Genomic DNA, 15476 nt, shown 5'->3' with positions numbered 1-15476 from the left:
GAAATTTTAGGAGATGTATTATTGTTAATAATTCCTTCTTCAGGTATGAAACATGCGGGCTCCATGATAGGTCGCGGTCAATAATTACCCCTAAAAAGCGGTGTTTCCGTGCATTTGCTACTGCTTGCCCATTGACCTTTACACTGTAACGCTTCAGTTCCTTCCGAGTGAATGTAACAAGGCAGCATTTTTCTGAAGACAGCTCTAAGTTCTGTTTTCGCAATTACAGAGATGTTAGCGTAGCTGCCTTTTGTAGCCGTGCTCGTACCTGCAGCCTTGTTGCGGCAGACGCCCAAATGCAGATATCGTCGGCATATATTGATACCTGAACTGTGTTCGGCAAGCATCGGACTAGGCCAACGAGCACTAGGTTGAATAGCGTCGGGCTCAACACTCCGCCTTGCGGTACTCCACGGCACGTTTGGTGTTGAGTCGTGGCTCCATCCTCGGTCATCACGAAGAAATGCCTGTCGGTCAAATAACTGCACAGCCACTGAAAAGTGCGGCCACCGATTCCGGCTTCAATCAGAGCATTTATAATGGCATAATCTGCTATATTATGATAAGCGCCTTTTATGTCTAGGAATAATGCAGCAGTGAGTCATTTCCGGCGTTTTTGATGCTGAACAAACGTAACCAAATTGATGACATTGTCTATGGATGAGCGCCCAAGCCGGAAGCCAGACATAGCATTTGGGTACACGTCGTAATTTTCCAGCTACCATTCCATGCGCGTCAAAATCATTCGTTCCATTATTTTCTCTATGCAGCTGGCCAGAGCGATGGGGCGGTACGATGACAAGTTTAACGGTGATTTACCAGGTTTGAGAAGTGGAACCAAGCGGTCGCATTTCCATTCACGTGGAACCAAACCGTTGCGCCAAGACTCGTTGTAATGGTTTAGCAGCATGAGTCGTGCTTTCTGCCCAAGATTGGCGAGCGCCGCATAGGTAACCCCGTCCGGGCCAGGTGACGAAGAGCGCCTGCAAGTCGCCAGTGCCGCTTCAAGCTCCTCCGGCGAAAAAATTACATCCATGCGGGAATCCCGTGGCACAGGAGTAGCACATGGTATAATTGCGCGTTGGAACTGCAAGCTGGAAATTCTTGAGCAAAATTCTTCAGCAACGTCAATTTCGCTGCGACCTTGGTGCAAAGCGAGGGATTTGAAAGGAACACGCTGTTGTGGTGATACGCGAAGCCCAGGCACGGTCCTCCATATCTGAGATAATCGCTGACGTGGATCCAACGACTCACAGAAACGTTTCCATCTTTGAGATTGTAGTGCATCGATTGGACGTTGAATCTTCTTTTGCATCCGCATTGCCTCTCGGAGATCATGGATGGATTTAGTTCTCCTGTACCTTCTTTCAGCCCACCGGCGAATTGCTCGTAGTCGCTGCAGTTCTGCTTCAAATTCTTCATATTTCTGGAAAGGCGGGAAACTACGCGTAGCCTCTTGCATGGCTTTTTGAATTTCGTGTTCCAGATTTGAATGGTTCCCTTGCTGACATACTCCCTCCATGTGCGACCGAAACGCCGACCAGTCAATTCGTCGGAGCGTCATGGAGGAGCATTTCGATAGTCCCTTGATATTCAGGTACGTCGGAATATGGTCGCTTCCATGTGATTCGATGTCTGCAAACCATTGCACGCTTCTTTCAAGACGCCGAGAAACCAGGGTCAAGTCTAGGCAGCTGCTGTAGGTAGGCCCGCGTAAATATGTCGGACTACCATCGTTGAGGCAGTAAAGGTCGCGCTGTGTGGCAAAGGATGATATTCGCCTTCCCCTGGAGTCCATCTTCAAGCTCCCCCAAAGCGGATGGTGAGCATTAAAATCTCCTGTGAGAATCGTAGGGCCGGGTGTCGCTGATAGCACGTCGTGCAGTCGTTTAGAGTCGAAGCCACTTGAAGGAGCAATGTACACAGCGACGAGTGTGAGCGTAAGCTTATTCGTTCTCACGATTAAACAAACGTACTGGTTGTCGTCGTGAGGTGGAACTGGGTGCAACACGTAAGTCAGATCACATCAAATATATACAATTACGTTACTTACATCACCACAAGTAGAGGACATGAATGCCTCATAGCCAGAAATGCGTATAATGTTCTGCACGTTCGGTTCGCACATTACGAGGATGGGAAAACGGTTTTGGAAGACAAAATGTCTAAAATCTGAAATTCTTGATTTGAGACCACGGGCATTCCACTGCAGTAAAGATGCTTTCTTGACTTCCTTGTGGAAGGGCAGCGAGGGGCGGGCCATGGTGGTATGCGATGCTTTCAAGTACTGGAGTCAGCGCGTCCAATACTTGCAGTGCGCTACGAGCAGCCGGAGTGTCCATATTCGTAAGTAGTAGACGCATGACATTCGGGAGCGATTTGAGCATGACAATCACTTGTGAGTCCTTGTCTTGCATTTGGTCAACTGTAGTAACATTTAACTATAAATGGCGAGTCATTTGCTGTGGCTCTGGCGCGTGGTATGTCCTCGGCAGTGCCGGCCACGCCTCACTTGATGAAGTATGGCCACTTCTTTCGTTGACATTCGTGCTCTTACTCGAGACAGATGGAACAGGAGGTGGCGTTGCCGGACGAGACATTTCCCTTGAACCGGAAGAAGATTTCACAGACTTTCGTTTCCGGGAGCGATGTCACCTTATCGCTTCAGAAGCATCTCTGTGTGACGATCCGTCTCTGGCCACTTTTCTCAAAATTCTCTGCTCTTTCTTTAGGCGTGGACAGTCTTTTGAGGATGCAGCGTGCGATCCTTGACAATTTGGGCACTTGAGCTCTGTTGCACGGCAAGTGTCAGTGCCGTGTTGTTCGGAACATCGGGGGCATATCGCTGTATTTCGGCAGACAGCACTCACATGTCGAATTCTTTGACACCTTCTGCACTGAAGTGGTTTGGGTACGAAAGGTCGTACCACATGACGAAAGTGGCCGACCTTTACATGTGATGGTAGGCAGTCACCTTTAAACACGAGCCTTACACAGGTCGACTTGCCAAGGCGCCGAGCTTGTAGTAAGGCAACACCATCTGTCGTAGGTTGGATTAAAATAGGCAGGTCGCTGCGTTAATGGATGTGTCAATGTCATAAACAACGCCAGCCGTGGTTTCGTTGTCTTGCGGAATGAGGTAGTGGACATTGATGTTGCCCAGGAGCTTTACTGCCATCAAAACATTGATTGCGCTTCGGTTGTGGACGTCAATAGCCAGGACGTTCTTTCGAGTATTAATTCTGATATCTTTGATTTCTCCTGGGACAAGAGCCTCCAGAGAAACGGAAATCGCTTGCCGATTAAGGCGGTTGAGGTTGTCGGCAGGTGTGTCCGGCACAAAAAGCATTGTGTGCGCCGATGGCCTTCGCTGTGGAACGGCGATAGACTTACTTGACGAAAACCGTCCGCTGATGTTTCTTCTCTTGGCCTTCCGGTGTACCACTCTTTCGAAGCCTTCGCCATCTGAGGCGTTATCGCTTGAGCAGGAGTAAAACACAGTGTCCTCGCTGTCAGCTTGACTCGGTGGGCAATTTCTCTTCCTCGGGCCGGTACCTGCCGAAGCAGTCACGTCGCGTCGGCATTCTGCCGACTCCACTTCCATTGCCGTGGCAATGAGAGCAGCGTCTCCCAGTAAAACACGGGAAAAAGTGACGTAGATCACCGTGCGTGAGCATATCGATGAATTGAGCTGAGTCGCGACGAAAAAAAAAAAGCAGAAGCCGCGCGCCAGGTACGATTACGCGAACTCATGCTCGCCTTGTAAGGGAGCTTGATTTATAAACAACTCGGCGACAACGTGAACGAGCCTGCCGGCTCACGAGACAGCCTATATCTATAATGTCGCGTTTCCTTTTGCGACCCCATTATAAAAACAGAGATCTTACAAAAATGTTTTCGTCGTTTCAAGATCCGCTGGTGCAGCGATTTGAAAGCTCGGATAGCTAGTAAAGCTCCAGGAACATTCCAATCGACTGCGTAAATCTCCTGGTAACTTGTCTCTCCATGCTCAAAAATGCATCGAAATTTCGACGGTTATTTGCACGCGCCCATATACTTAAAACCGGCACGTCCTTGCTTAATCTCCGAACTTTTCCCTCTTCGTCTCTCTCTCTCTCTCGTGCAACTTGGAACAGGTCTTCAGCAATTAAAAACAAAGGAAAAACAGAAACAGCACCGCTCATGGTTACTGTGCCAGCTAAACGGGTAAAAATCTACTTCCTTGAGATATTTCCGGTTCGTTGGCTATGTTTTTAGACCTGCCGCAGCAGGTCAATACATGCTACGCATTCTTCTGTAAGCACGGTGATGTTGCTCGTTTGATTTGCAGTGGAAGTGGACCGGGGTCATTCCATAGGGGAGGAATACAAAATCCCTCGAGTAATGCAAGAGCACTCAGCCCAGGACCCCATGAGCTGTTACCGTCCGGCGCGCTTTTTTGACAAGATTGAGCCAGTCCAGCGAATTGACGCTGGACAGCAAAACTTCCCAATTTTGTGTTTTTAGCGTACGGAAAGTAGTAATGGTGCCAGTGTTAACGTTCGCTAATGCCGTTCTGTGCTTAAAATCAGGGATCTTCTCGGAGTAAAAAGGTAGTCAAAGGTCGGTGGGTCGATTGGCATTGGGGGCCCACGGTAAGACTGCAAATGAGGCAGTGAAGGAAGACATGGGTTGGGGCTCTTTTGAAGTAAGAAAAGTGCAAAGCAAAGCTAGTTTCGAAGAAAGACTCAGGAATATGTATGAAAAAAACCGATGGGTGGATAAATTGCTCAAATATCTGTACCTCGAAAGCGTGGACACAGAATGGAAAAAGAGGTAAAGGTACTTGGCAACCAAGTACAGGGTAATTGAAACTGCACATAGACAACCCTGAGTCATTGAAATTCAACTGATAGAAACAGATGGCAAATTGAAGGAAGATGGTGAAAACTAGAAAGTCCGTGGAGATTTACAAATACGGCATACAAAAAATTATGAGAGAAAAATTATCATCATCATCATCAGCCTGGTTACGCCCACTGCAGGGCAAAGGCCTCTCCCATATTTCTCCAACAACCCCGGTCATGTACTAATTGTGGCCATGCTGTCCCTGCAAACTTCTTAATCTCATCCGCCCACCTAACTTTCTGCCGCCCCCTGCTACGCTTCCCTTCCCTTGGAATCCAGTCCGTAACCCTAAATGACCATCGGTTATCTTCCCTCCTCATTACATGTCCTGCCCATGCCCATTTCTTTTTCTTGATTTCAACTAAGATGTCATTAACTCGCGTTTGTTCCCTCACCCAATCTGCTCTTTTCTTATCCCTTAACGTTACACCTATCATTCTTCTTTCCATAGCTCGTTGCGTCGTCCTCAATTTGAGTAAAACCCTTTTCGTAAGCCTCCAGGTTTCTGCCCCGTAGGTGAGTACTGGTAAGACACAGCTATTATAGACTTTTCTCTTGAGGGATAATGGCAACCTGCTTTTCATGATCTGAGAATGCCTGCCAAACGCACCCCAGCCCATTCTTATTCTTCTGATTATTTCCGTCTCATGATCCGGATCCGCCGTCACTACCTGCCCTAAGTAGATGTATTCCCTTACGACTTCCAGTGCCTCGCTACCTATTGTAAATTGCTGTTCTGTTCCGAGACTGTTAAACATTACTTTAGTTTTCTGCAGAGTAATTTTTAGACCCGCTCTTCTGCTTTGCCTCTCCAGGTCATTGAGCATGCATTGCAATTGGTCCTCTGAGTTACTAAGCAAGGCAATATCATCAGCGAATCGCAAGTTACTTAGGTATTCTCCATTAACTTTTATCCCCAATTCTTCCCAATCCAGGTCTCTGAATACCTCCTGTAAACACGCTGTGAATAGCATTGGAGAGATCGTATCTCCCTGCCTGACGCCTTTCTTTATTGGGATTTTGTTGCTTTCCTTATGGAGGACTATGGTGGCTGTGGAGCCGCTATAGATATCTTTCAGTATTTTTACATACGGCTCATCTACACCTTGGTTCCGTAATGCCTCCATGACTGCTAAGGTTTCGACAGAATCAAACGCTTTCTCGTAATCAATGAAAGCTATGTATAGGGGTTGGTTATATTCCGCACATTTCTCTATCACCTGATTGATAGTGTGAATATGATCAATTGTTGAGTAACCTTTACGGAATCTCAACAATTATACTATAAGATAAAGGGAAGTATTTGGCTATTTGAGTACCGAGCTGATTGCCTGAGCACAAAAATATATCGTCACAAAATTAGACATGTATCTGCTGCAGCAAAAGTTCGGGGATGACTCAGCACGTTGTAATGGAGCGCCAAGATATTCATCCAGCGAGAGCCGTAGGGAACGTCCACCTTCTAGAAGCGCTGGTATTCAAAGCCGCGATGGAAGCGTTAACTGGTAAGCGGTTGAGTTCTCAGTTCAAGTAGGGGTAAAATGAGAATGTACTGGTGGAGCCGGGATCGTTACAAGCGTATGTAACCTTATAATAAACAGGCAGGTTTTGATAGGATAGATTGGCAAGGTACCAGACTGCAATAGATGCAGCAAAACCTGATAAGCTCAGGTAGGCTAGGGGACTATTGTCGCCGCCACGTTTCAAAGGTGATCCCAACAGAAATCATCACCATTATCGATCGTCACCTATATCCTGGCTTTGCGTACTTGTTCCTGTTAACGCATTCTTCTCTCTATTTAATATTAATAAACCATATCTGAACAAGCCACCCATGCTTTCTGTCCTAAATGCTCTCTGGCCTAAAAAATTTCTTTTAGTTGAGTACGATTGTACACGGTGATAGTTTACTTCTCAATATTTGGCGTCAATACGATTTGGATTGTATTACGTTTCTGTTCAAATACCAATATTCGGCTCTATTTGATCAACGCGTGTCGCCACTCTATGTCAAGAAAACAAAGAAGGCCATGATGGCGTCTTCAACTGCAAGATGGGCATTTGCTTCGTCAGTGTCATGCGACATAAAAAAAAATGAATCAGAATGTGAGAATACCACACAACCGGCAAGGTACATCCATATTAATTTGACTTATAAAAACTGAATATTTACTCACCCCCTTTTTCCGCATATTTTGACTTTGAACCAATGGTAAGGTCGACGATCGTGGCGCCGACTACAATGACGCCTAAAACAATTAGGAATGCGATGCAGGACAAAAAGAACAGTCCTCAATGAAGCGGGAGTTTTATTTTTTTTTGTTAGCTTCGCAAATGTACACAAGGCGAAAAGGAAAACCACAACAGCGTGCACATGCATGTGATCCGGAGGCTGCAAACAGTGTTCTTATGAAAAACCGCGACATCCCGTCAAAGTATCCTTAATCGACTGGCAAATATTTATTTGAATTTTAGCTTCCTGGGCTTTTTTTATGCTATGTATCGTTGTTTTTATTGCGCCACTACGAGTGTGATCTCGTGTGTTTTCATTTTTGGCGATGTTGCTGTTGCTTACGCGCGGTATCCCAAAGCACTGCTGGGCCACGCCCACCTCCTCCTTTCCTTCGTTCTTTTTTCTTATTGACCCTTCCCCCCCTCCCCTCCCTTTATTTTCATTCCCACCTATAGTCTCATGTGCCCGTTCAATCACTCAATCGTTTGCTTGTTGAAAAGTAACTGCTCCGTGTGCGCTACGAATACAGTTTACGTCTATGCTTGATCGCAGACTATGCAACAAATGCTTTATTATAGGAGTGGTTCGCCTTCTTTATTGCACTCAAATGAATGTGGGGTGTGGTATGGAAGCTGCATTATAGCTCTAAAGACTGTTATCTTTTCATGCCATCTTTTCGTGTATGCGACAATGTCACGGTGTTGACAGGTCTGCGAAGTGTCTGTCGCGAATATTTCCAATGTCATGATTGATTAATTGATCGCGCATCCGACTTAATGGGTGCACGGAATGACAACGCGGTGGTCATACATGCGCATGTTAAAATGCAAACTCTCCTAAACCAAGCAGTGTGTGCCTTCGCATGTACGCGTTTGTTAGGAGCGTGTTACATCAGATAAAAGTGTTTTTAAGATCGTGAAAAAAGCCCGCGAATACACAAAAAATTAGCACGCGACTGGCCGCGCGAGGCGCTTTGCGCGTATTCGCAGGCTTCTCTCACTCTCGGAAAAACACTTTTATGCAGCCCGTACTGAGCAACAGAAGGCTGTATCGGGAGTTTATCTTGCTGCTCTACAATTTTCTCATTGACACTCTTAATCTAATTGCAATATCTGAGAATATAATTAAATAATTAATTATAGATATGTAAACAGGCAGAATGCAAAAAGTAATCTGAGTGTCTCCAAGCGACAGCAAACGATATTATCTTGGTTATGCACAGCTACGGGGCAGTCGGATAATTTTGAATCTTGATGCGTGATAGTTGGGACACCCTATAAAATACGTTTAATGCATTCTTGTGATGAATTCTTGGAATACACATGTTGCGTAGGCGATGAATAGGCTATCAGTGCGAATACCATGGCAGTGAGTGTTGAAGAGCCTATCGTAGGCTATGGGAGGCTGGCATAAAACAGCGCAAACTTTCTGAGCAGTTTAGCTCCAAAGACCCACAATGCAAAATACATCGTTTTGTCCACTACTATAGATAATCACTATTGCTGCTTACAACCTTCCACACAAACTTCGATTCATGAAGTTTCAACAAAGACGAGCAAGTTTACAAATCATATTAGCCATTGTTAGTGGACATGGTAATAAGAGAACAACTTACACAATTCCGATTTGAAGTGAGCTCCATGGCTCGGGCTCCGCCGTAACACAATTCGACACCCGAATTTCTGCCATAGGGGGTTGTACTGAAAAAAAAAATTCAAGAAACTCGACTGGTGTCTCAACTACACTGTATCTGAACTTGCACGCGGTCATTTCTCGTAGACGGAATTCATGACACTACCTCCAGACGCACTGACTTAGAACTGAGACCTTTAACACCAACAGAGCTTTATTCCCCTATGTTTAGCTGGCCGAGCACGCACAGATTCGACTTCAGCGGTGCTGAGGCGGCCGCACACCCAATATCCTGATTCATTACCTTTCGTTAACGTCATCCTTAAGACAGTTTGGACCGCTACATGACAGGAAGTGCCATTATTTCAATTGCTAACTGCTACGTGCATGTGTGAAAATGAAGAGCGGAGCTTCGTTGTTTCGGTTGTGTGAAAGCACGTCGTCTTTCACCAAATACTTTTAAAATCTTTTTCTGCATTAGATTCAATGAAAACAGTGAACAGACAGTGGCAATACAGGGCCAGTAAATACCTAGGGTAAGAGAATATAAATACCTTGGTATATGGATGAACGAAGGCAATAGATATATGTAAACACAGAAAAAACAATAACAGTAAAGGGGAAGAGAAATGCAGCCACAATGAAGCACAGAGCGCTATGGGGATACAATAGGTACGAGGTGCTCCGGGATATGTGGAAAGGTGTAATGGTGCCAGGGCTTACTTTTGGAAATGCGGTTGTTTGCTTGAAATCAGGGGTACAATCAGGACTCGATGGCAACCAAAGGTCAGGGGGACGCCTCACATTGGGCGCTTATGGGAAGACTACAAATGAAGCTGTTCAGGGTGATATGGGCTGGACTAGTTTTGAAGTGAGGGAAGCTCACAGTAAAATTGATTATGAAGAACGACTGAGGAATATGGGAGAAAGTAAATGGGGTGGGAGAGTGTTGAGGTATCTCTACAGGAAAAACATCGATTCACAGTGGAGGAAAAGAACTAGGAAGCTTACCAGCAATTATGCGGCTTGTAGGGTGGGCAACACAACAATAAAGAACGTCAAGCGGAAAGTCAGAGTGGCTGAAATAATCGTATGGGTGGTGGCAATGGAAAAGAAACCGGCCATGAGTAACTACTTAAGAAGAAAAAACGAAATCAGGAAAGAAACAATTTACGGTAACTCAAAGAGAAGCTCATTAGTTTTCGAAGCGAGATCAGGATGCCTTAGAACACGCACCTACAAAGCGAGATATAAGAAGGAAGAAGAAGCAAGTGCTTGCTACGGTAGAGCTAGGGAAACGATGGAGCATGTTCTATTAGAATGTGAAGACATCTGCCCAGCGGTCGATTTAGGCCCCGCTGGCCTTCTTGAAGCCCTTCGATTCAGCGAGAGCAGGGGAAAAGTAAACATGTCCACAATAGAGATTAGTAAGAGGCGATTAGAAGATCGGTGGAAGAAAAGTAGGGAAACGACAAAAAACGGAGACGTACAAAAGCAAAGTTCGCAATATGAGGTCAGAAAATTTGGTTGTGCGAGTTCATATTGTTTCTTTTCCTTTTTTTTCTTTTTTAACCTAGGTGGGACATTAGGCAGTATAATAGCAAGAGCTTGGTGGCACAACCTACCGCCCCGATCCTAAGGGGACGCTCATAACATCCATCCATCCACGCGCGGCAGTGGCGAAGGCGGCGGCCGTGCGGAGGCAAGAGTAAACCCAGACTCGTGTTTCGGCTCTTTATACACTCACACAAAGCTTCGCTGTGTGTAGATTCCAACTCGTTGGATCTGCTGCTTTCTTTTATCGTGTTCGTTCCACCAGTCGTTAGTTCATCCTCCTGCTTGGTCAATGTAATCCAGCCCCCATGACAGAGGTACGCTGTAAGCTACACTCTATGGCACATGACACAATAAGAGGCTTTGCTGGTTTCTTCACCCTTGTGGCTATGGCTGTTCAGATTACGTGAGCTTGCTACAAAGCTTGCTAAGCTTCTCTGGCGTTGACAAGCCCATTTGACGTTGACTGGCAGGCTAGAATTTCGGATCGTGGGAATTCTTGTGCTAATACATATTTATGACTTTTCACACACCCGCGGCTAAGCGGATCTTCTTTAAGACGGTTTCAGCGACTGACGAGAGTGCATGACCGGGAAAATTTGCCACCTAGAGCCGCTTCGCTTGCTCATGTAAACTCATATGAACTGAATTCGTGGAACTCGCCTGCGTCAGCTAGTGCTTGCAAATCACTTTCATTGCAGTCGTCTAGAAAGCATATGCCTATACGAATCAAAGGTGTTTCTTGTTCCTTGACTGCTCCCATGAAATCAAGAATCTGAAAAAGACATAAGCGTTTTCACCACTAGCGGTCGCAAGTAGAGAAACATTTGGTGGCATCATTTGTGACAAGCGTAGGTCTCTGCTAAATGAACAGGAATCAAGCCAAAATAAAGAAAAGCTTTCTGGTATATTGATCCGCCAGCGCTATATGATACAGCTCTTTGAAGTACTCTCTTAGGACAACATTGGGAAGTCCTCTTCTGACGGAGAGCTTCTCTAGCAATGTTAAAATGACAGTTGTTCTGCAGTATTTCACACATACGAATGCTGAATTCAACCATTTACGCGTCGGTTTCCGTATTATTATCCTGTGGAACTGATGGCACGAAGGCAGAAAAGAATGACAAGTTTGAACAGACAAGCTGCTCATTGGGCGAACGAAAATAAAACGACTGGGAGGCGGCGACAACGGCAAGCACAATCTGTAGGCGTTGCACCAAACATCAGAGTTTACACTTGATAAAGTGGAAGCATGGGCGAGTTGGTGATTGAACGACATGCCTGCGCAGCGCAGAGGATACACAGCGCCTTTGTTGTGACCTATCTTCTGTCCTCGTCTTTTGCACTGTGTAGCCATGTCGAAGGATTTACACGAGTTTTACGTTTAACGCACGTAGTCCACATTCGAGATGAACAAACAGGTCGTTCAGCTGCCATCGCGACAATTTCTGACGCAGCAACAAGCCTCGCGACAATCGTAGTACTGCCCGATTCCGGGTGCGCCGCCAGTGCGTAAGAAGAGAGAGAGAAAGGATGCATAGGAATGCAGGAAGGCTAACCAGAGGCATTTCCGCTTGGCTATCCTGGACGGGGGGAAGGGTTAGGAGGAAAAAAAGAGAAAGAGAGAGGAAAATGAGAGAGAAAGAGAGACGCGCATGAACAAAGTAAACTGCGCACACTGTACGGTGGTCATGAAGGCACTTTGACCTCAGGAATTTGAGCAGCGTAAACGAAGCTTTCTACGTGGAATTCCTTTGGAAGCACTGGCCTGGACCTTATTGCTGTTACAGTGAACGATTGCCCAGTCTACACAGCATTGTGCACATCACTTGCCTCTCGGCGCTATAGCACGGGCAGACTAATACGATGTGCGAGTATCTCGTCACAGCACCATGTGCCGTACGTGGGGCTGTCGGCAATTCCAGTGTGGTTGGCATGACCATCATCAGCAGCAAACTTTTATGTCCACTGCAGGACGAAGATTTCTCCCAGCGAATTCTAATTACCCATGTCTTCCACTAGCTGATGCCAACTTGCGCCTTGAAATTTACCAATTTCACCACACCAACTAATTTTCTGTCATCGTCGACTGCGCTTCCCTTTCTGTGGCACCCATTCTGTAACCCTAATGATTCAACGGTTATATGCCCTACGGATTACATAGCCTGCCCAGCTCCCCCTTTTTCACTTAATGTCAAAGTGGAATATCGGCTATCCCCGTTTGCTCTCTAATCCGCATCGCTCTCTCCCAGTCGCTTAACGATATGCCTAACATTTTTCCTTCCATTGCTCTTTGCGCGGTCTTTAACTTGTTCTCGAGCTTCTTTGTTAACCGCGAAGTTTCTGCCCCATGTGTTAGCACCAGTGGAATGCAATGATTGTACACTTTTTTTAATGACAATGGTAAGCTCCCAGTCAGGATTCGGTAATGCCTGCCGTATGCACTTCACCCCATTTTTATTCTTCTGCAACTTGTCCTCAGTAAATTTCCTTCTGTAATTTCCTGTAAGATCCTACTGGGGAGGGAGGAGCTAGTCAAGCCATCTCCGGCCTTTTTTCTCTGTCTCCCCTATTACAATCTGGATCGAAATAAAGTATTATTAATATCGTTATTACCTTCTCATGATCAGGATCCCCTCTGACCTAGATAAACGTGCTCCTGTACAGACCCTAGAGGCTGTCTGGCTATCATGAACTCTTGTTCCTTTGCCAGGCTATTGAACATTACCTTCGTCTTCTGCATATTACTATTCAACCCTACTCTTACACGTTCTCGGTTATGGCCGTCAATTATATGTTGCAATTCATCCCCAGTGTTGCTAAACGAGACAATGTCCTCCGCAAACAGAAGGTTGTTGAGATATTCGCCGTTGATCCTCACTCCTAGATATTCCCAATTTAATATCTTGGATACTTCTTCTAATCATTCAGTGAATATTATTGGAAATATTGTGCCACCTCACCTGAGCCATTTCCTGATAGGTATTTTTCTACTTTTCTTGTGGAGAAACAAATTAGCTCTGGAACTTTTGTAGACATTTCCCGGCCAAGATATTCACGTATGCCTCCTGTCCTCCTTGATCACGGAATGCCTCTATGACTGCTGGTATCTATACTGAATCAAATGATTTTTTATAGTCTATGAAATCCATATAGAGAGTTTGATAGTAATCCGCAGAGTTCCTAGTTACCTGATTGATGGCGTAGACGTGATCCATTGCAGGACATCCCTTCCTGAAGCCACCCTGTTCTCTTGGTTGATTGAAATCAAGTGCTGCCCCGATTCTATTGGAATTTATCTTGGTGAATATTTTATACAATACTGAAAGCAAGCTAATGGGCCTATAATTCATCAATTTTTCAACATCTACCCTATTATGCATTAGTATAATATTGGCATTCTTTCAGCTCTCTGGTACACTTCAATCCGCGAGGCATTGCATATGAAAGGACGCAAGCTTTTCAAGCATAATAGCTCCTCCATCGTTAATTAAATCGACTGTTATTCTATCTTCTCCTGCCGCTCTTCCCATGGACATGTTTTGCAAGACCCTCCCAACTTCCTCGCTAGTAATAGAAGAAGCATCTGTATCCTGTTCATCACTACTTCCAATGGAGGTTGCTTGGCTGCTCTGGCCAGGTCAGTATAGAATTCTGTTGCTTTTAATATATCATAGAAATTGCTGATGATATTACCCTGCTTAACTCTCATTGCACACATCTTGTCTGTCCTATACCAAGTTTTCTTCCAACTTATTTCATGTTGCGGCCATTTTTTACTTCTTTTCACTTTTACGTCTCTTCGCGTCGTAATAACCCAGGTGGTAGGCGTAGCTGCATATCCGGGGACAAGGAATGTAAACAACACATGGTTAAAACATTCGAGTCCAACAGGGGGCAATGTACATTCTCGGGACAGTGACAGCCAAGCTCCAACGTCAGATCGCGAAACCGGAATCAAAGATCATCGACCACTCTCAACTGCCGATCGGGCGGTTTCCTCGACATGGTGATTCCGGCTGATTTTGAAGCGTCCCTGAAGTCACTGAAGATGTACGCCATGCCCCTTGTCATGGCTGCGATGATAAGTCGGTCGAATATCCGAGACCAGTTGCTCATTCAGTCTCTGGTGCATTGCATTATGTATGCTTTAGAAAGGTGCCTTGCATGGAGACGCAGAAAACTGTCCATTGTTGGGATGGCTCCGGACTAATAAAGTCAACTGCAGCTCGGAGTGCAGCGAGCTCTGCGCCCGTCGATGTTTTAATATATGGTGCCTTCAACTTGGTTTCTTCAGATTTCGCCGGGATGATGACTGCAGCCGCAGAGCTGTTGAGTTTCACTAAACTATATGTGTAGACACGTTGACGATTTTGTGCATGTTGTAAAAATTTTCCAAGGCTGCTTGTGTTAAAACCTTGCAATGGCACTCCAGCTTTATTTATGTTGCCCAGAATCACCCATTGTACTTGAGGCCGATGCAGACACCACAACGGGGCTGACAGTTATGTAGCAGGCGTGAATTATGCTGGCAAGTAAGCCTAATGTCTTGCAATGGTTATGGCAAATGTTGAATGTGGCCTCATAGCTGTCAGGCAAGTAAGATGGTTTGAGGGAAGCCGAGTCAGATGGCGAATGTGCGCTCTCAGGGAATAAGTAGCAATATAATCTACAATAGGATAGTATCTGGCAATGGCCACTGTAACGGTTGGAGATTCACTGCTTAGGAGACCAAGACACGTTCTGAATGCTTGGGCTTACACACTTCTCAAGTCTTCAAATATTTGTCGCGCAAATATTTCCTAGCTATTACAGATCATTTCAGTACAGGAAGCCCACGAATAGTGTGTTGTATAATTGCAGCATTCATGCTACGTACTGAAGGGCCCCAGGATTTCCCGCCAAGAAGCGCGGGAAAATGCACTTCAGTGGTTAATCGCTTCGTCACTTACGAGACGTGGGGGCTCCAAGACAAATCCCTACCGATGATGACACCAAGAAATCGGTGCATACGTCTATTTGTAACAATTTGATCATTTATCCGCAAAGCGTATGGAGTCATCCCTTTGCGAGTAAAAGCAACGAGTGCACTATTGTCAGGTGAAAGTTCCGTGGGCCTTGCATTCTTAGATATGTCGTCACTGTCATCGAAGCCTTCTGAAGTTGCACG

The 15476-nt window shown here is 45.6% G+C and overlaps 1 protein-coding gene across 2 annotated transcripts in view; it reads right to left on the bottom strand.

Annotated features, from left to right (window-relative positions):
- LOC135909961 (uncharacterized) overlaps window positions 1-15476 on the bottom strand; it is a 30119-nt gene that overhangs the window by 3516 nt on the left and 11127 nt on the right. The window contains exons 3-4 of one of the 2 annotated variants that reach the window (XM_070532273.1): window positions 10970-11081; window positions 8736-8820 (exon numbers count right to left, since the gene is read on the bottom strand). In XM_070532273.1, the coding sequence (XP_070388374.1) occupies window positions 8736-8820; window positions 10970-11081 (197 nt within the window). The remainder of the gene's footprint in view (window positions 1-8735; window positions 8821-10969; window positions 11082-15476) is intronic. The other variant, XM_070532275.1, reaches the window with a different exon arrangement.

This window comes from Dermacentor albipictus, chromosome 1, assembly GCF_038994185.2.
Source record: "Dermacentor albipictus isolate Rhodes 1998 colony chromosome 1, USDA_Dalb.pri_finalv2, whole genome shotgun sequence".
Lineage (NCBI taxonomy): Eukaryota > Metazoa > Arthropoda > Arachnida > Ixodida > Ixodidae > Dermacentor > Dermacentor albipictus.
The sequence above is the reverse complement of the archived record's forward strand: the minus strand, read 5'-3'. Positions and strand labels throughout refer to the sequence as shown.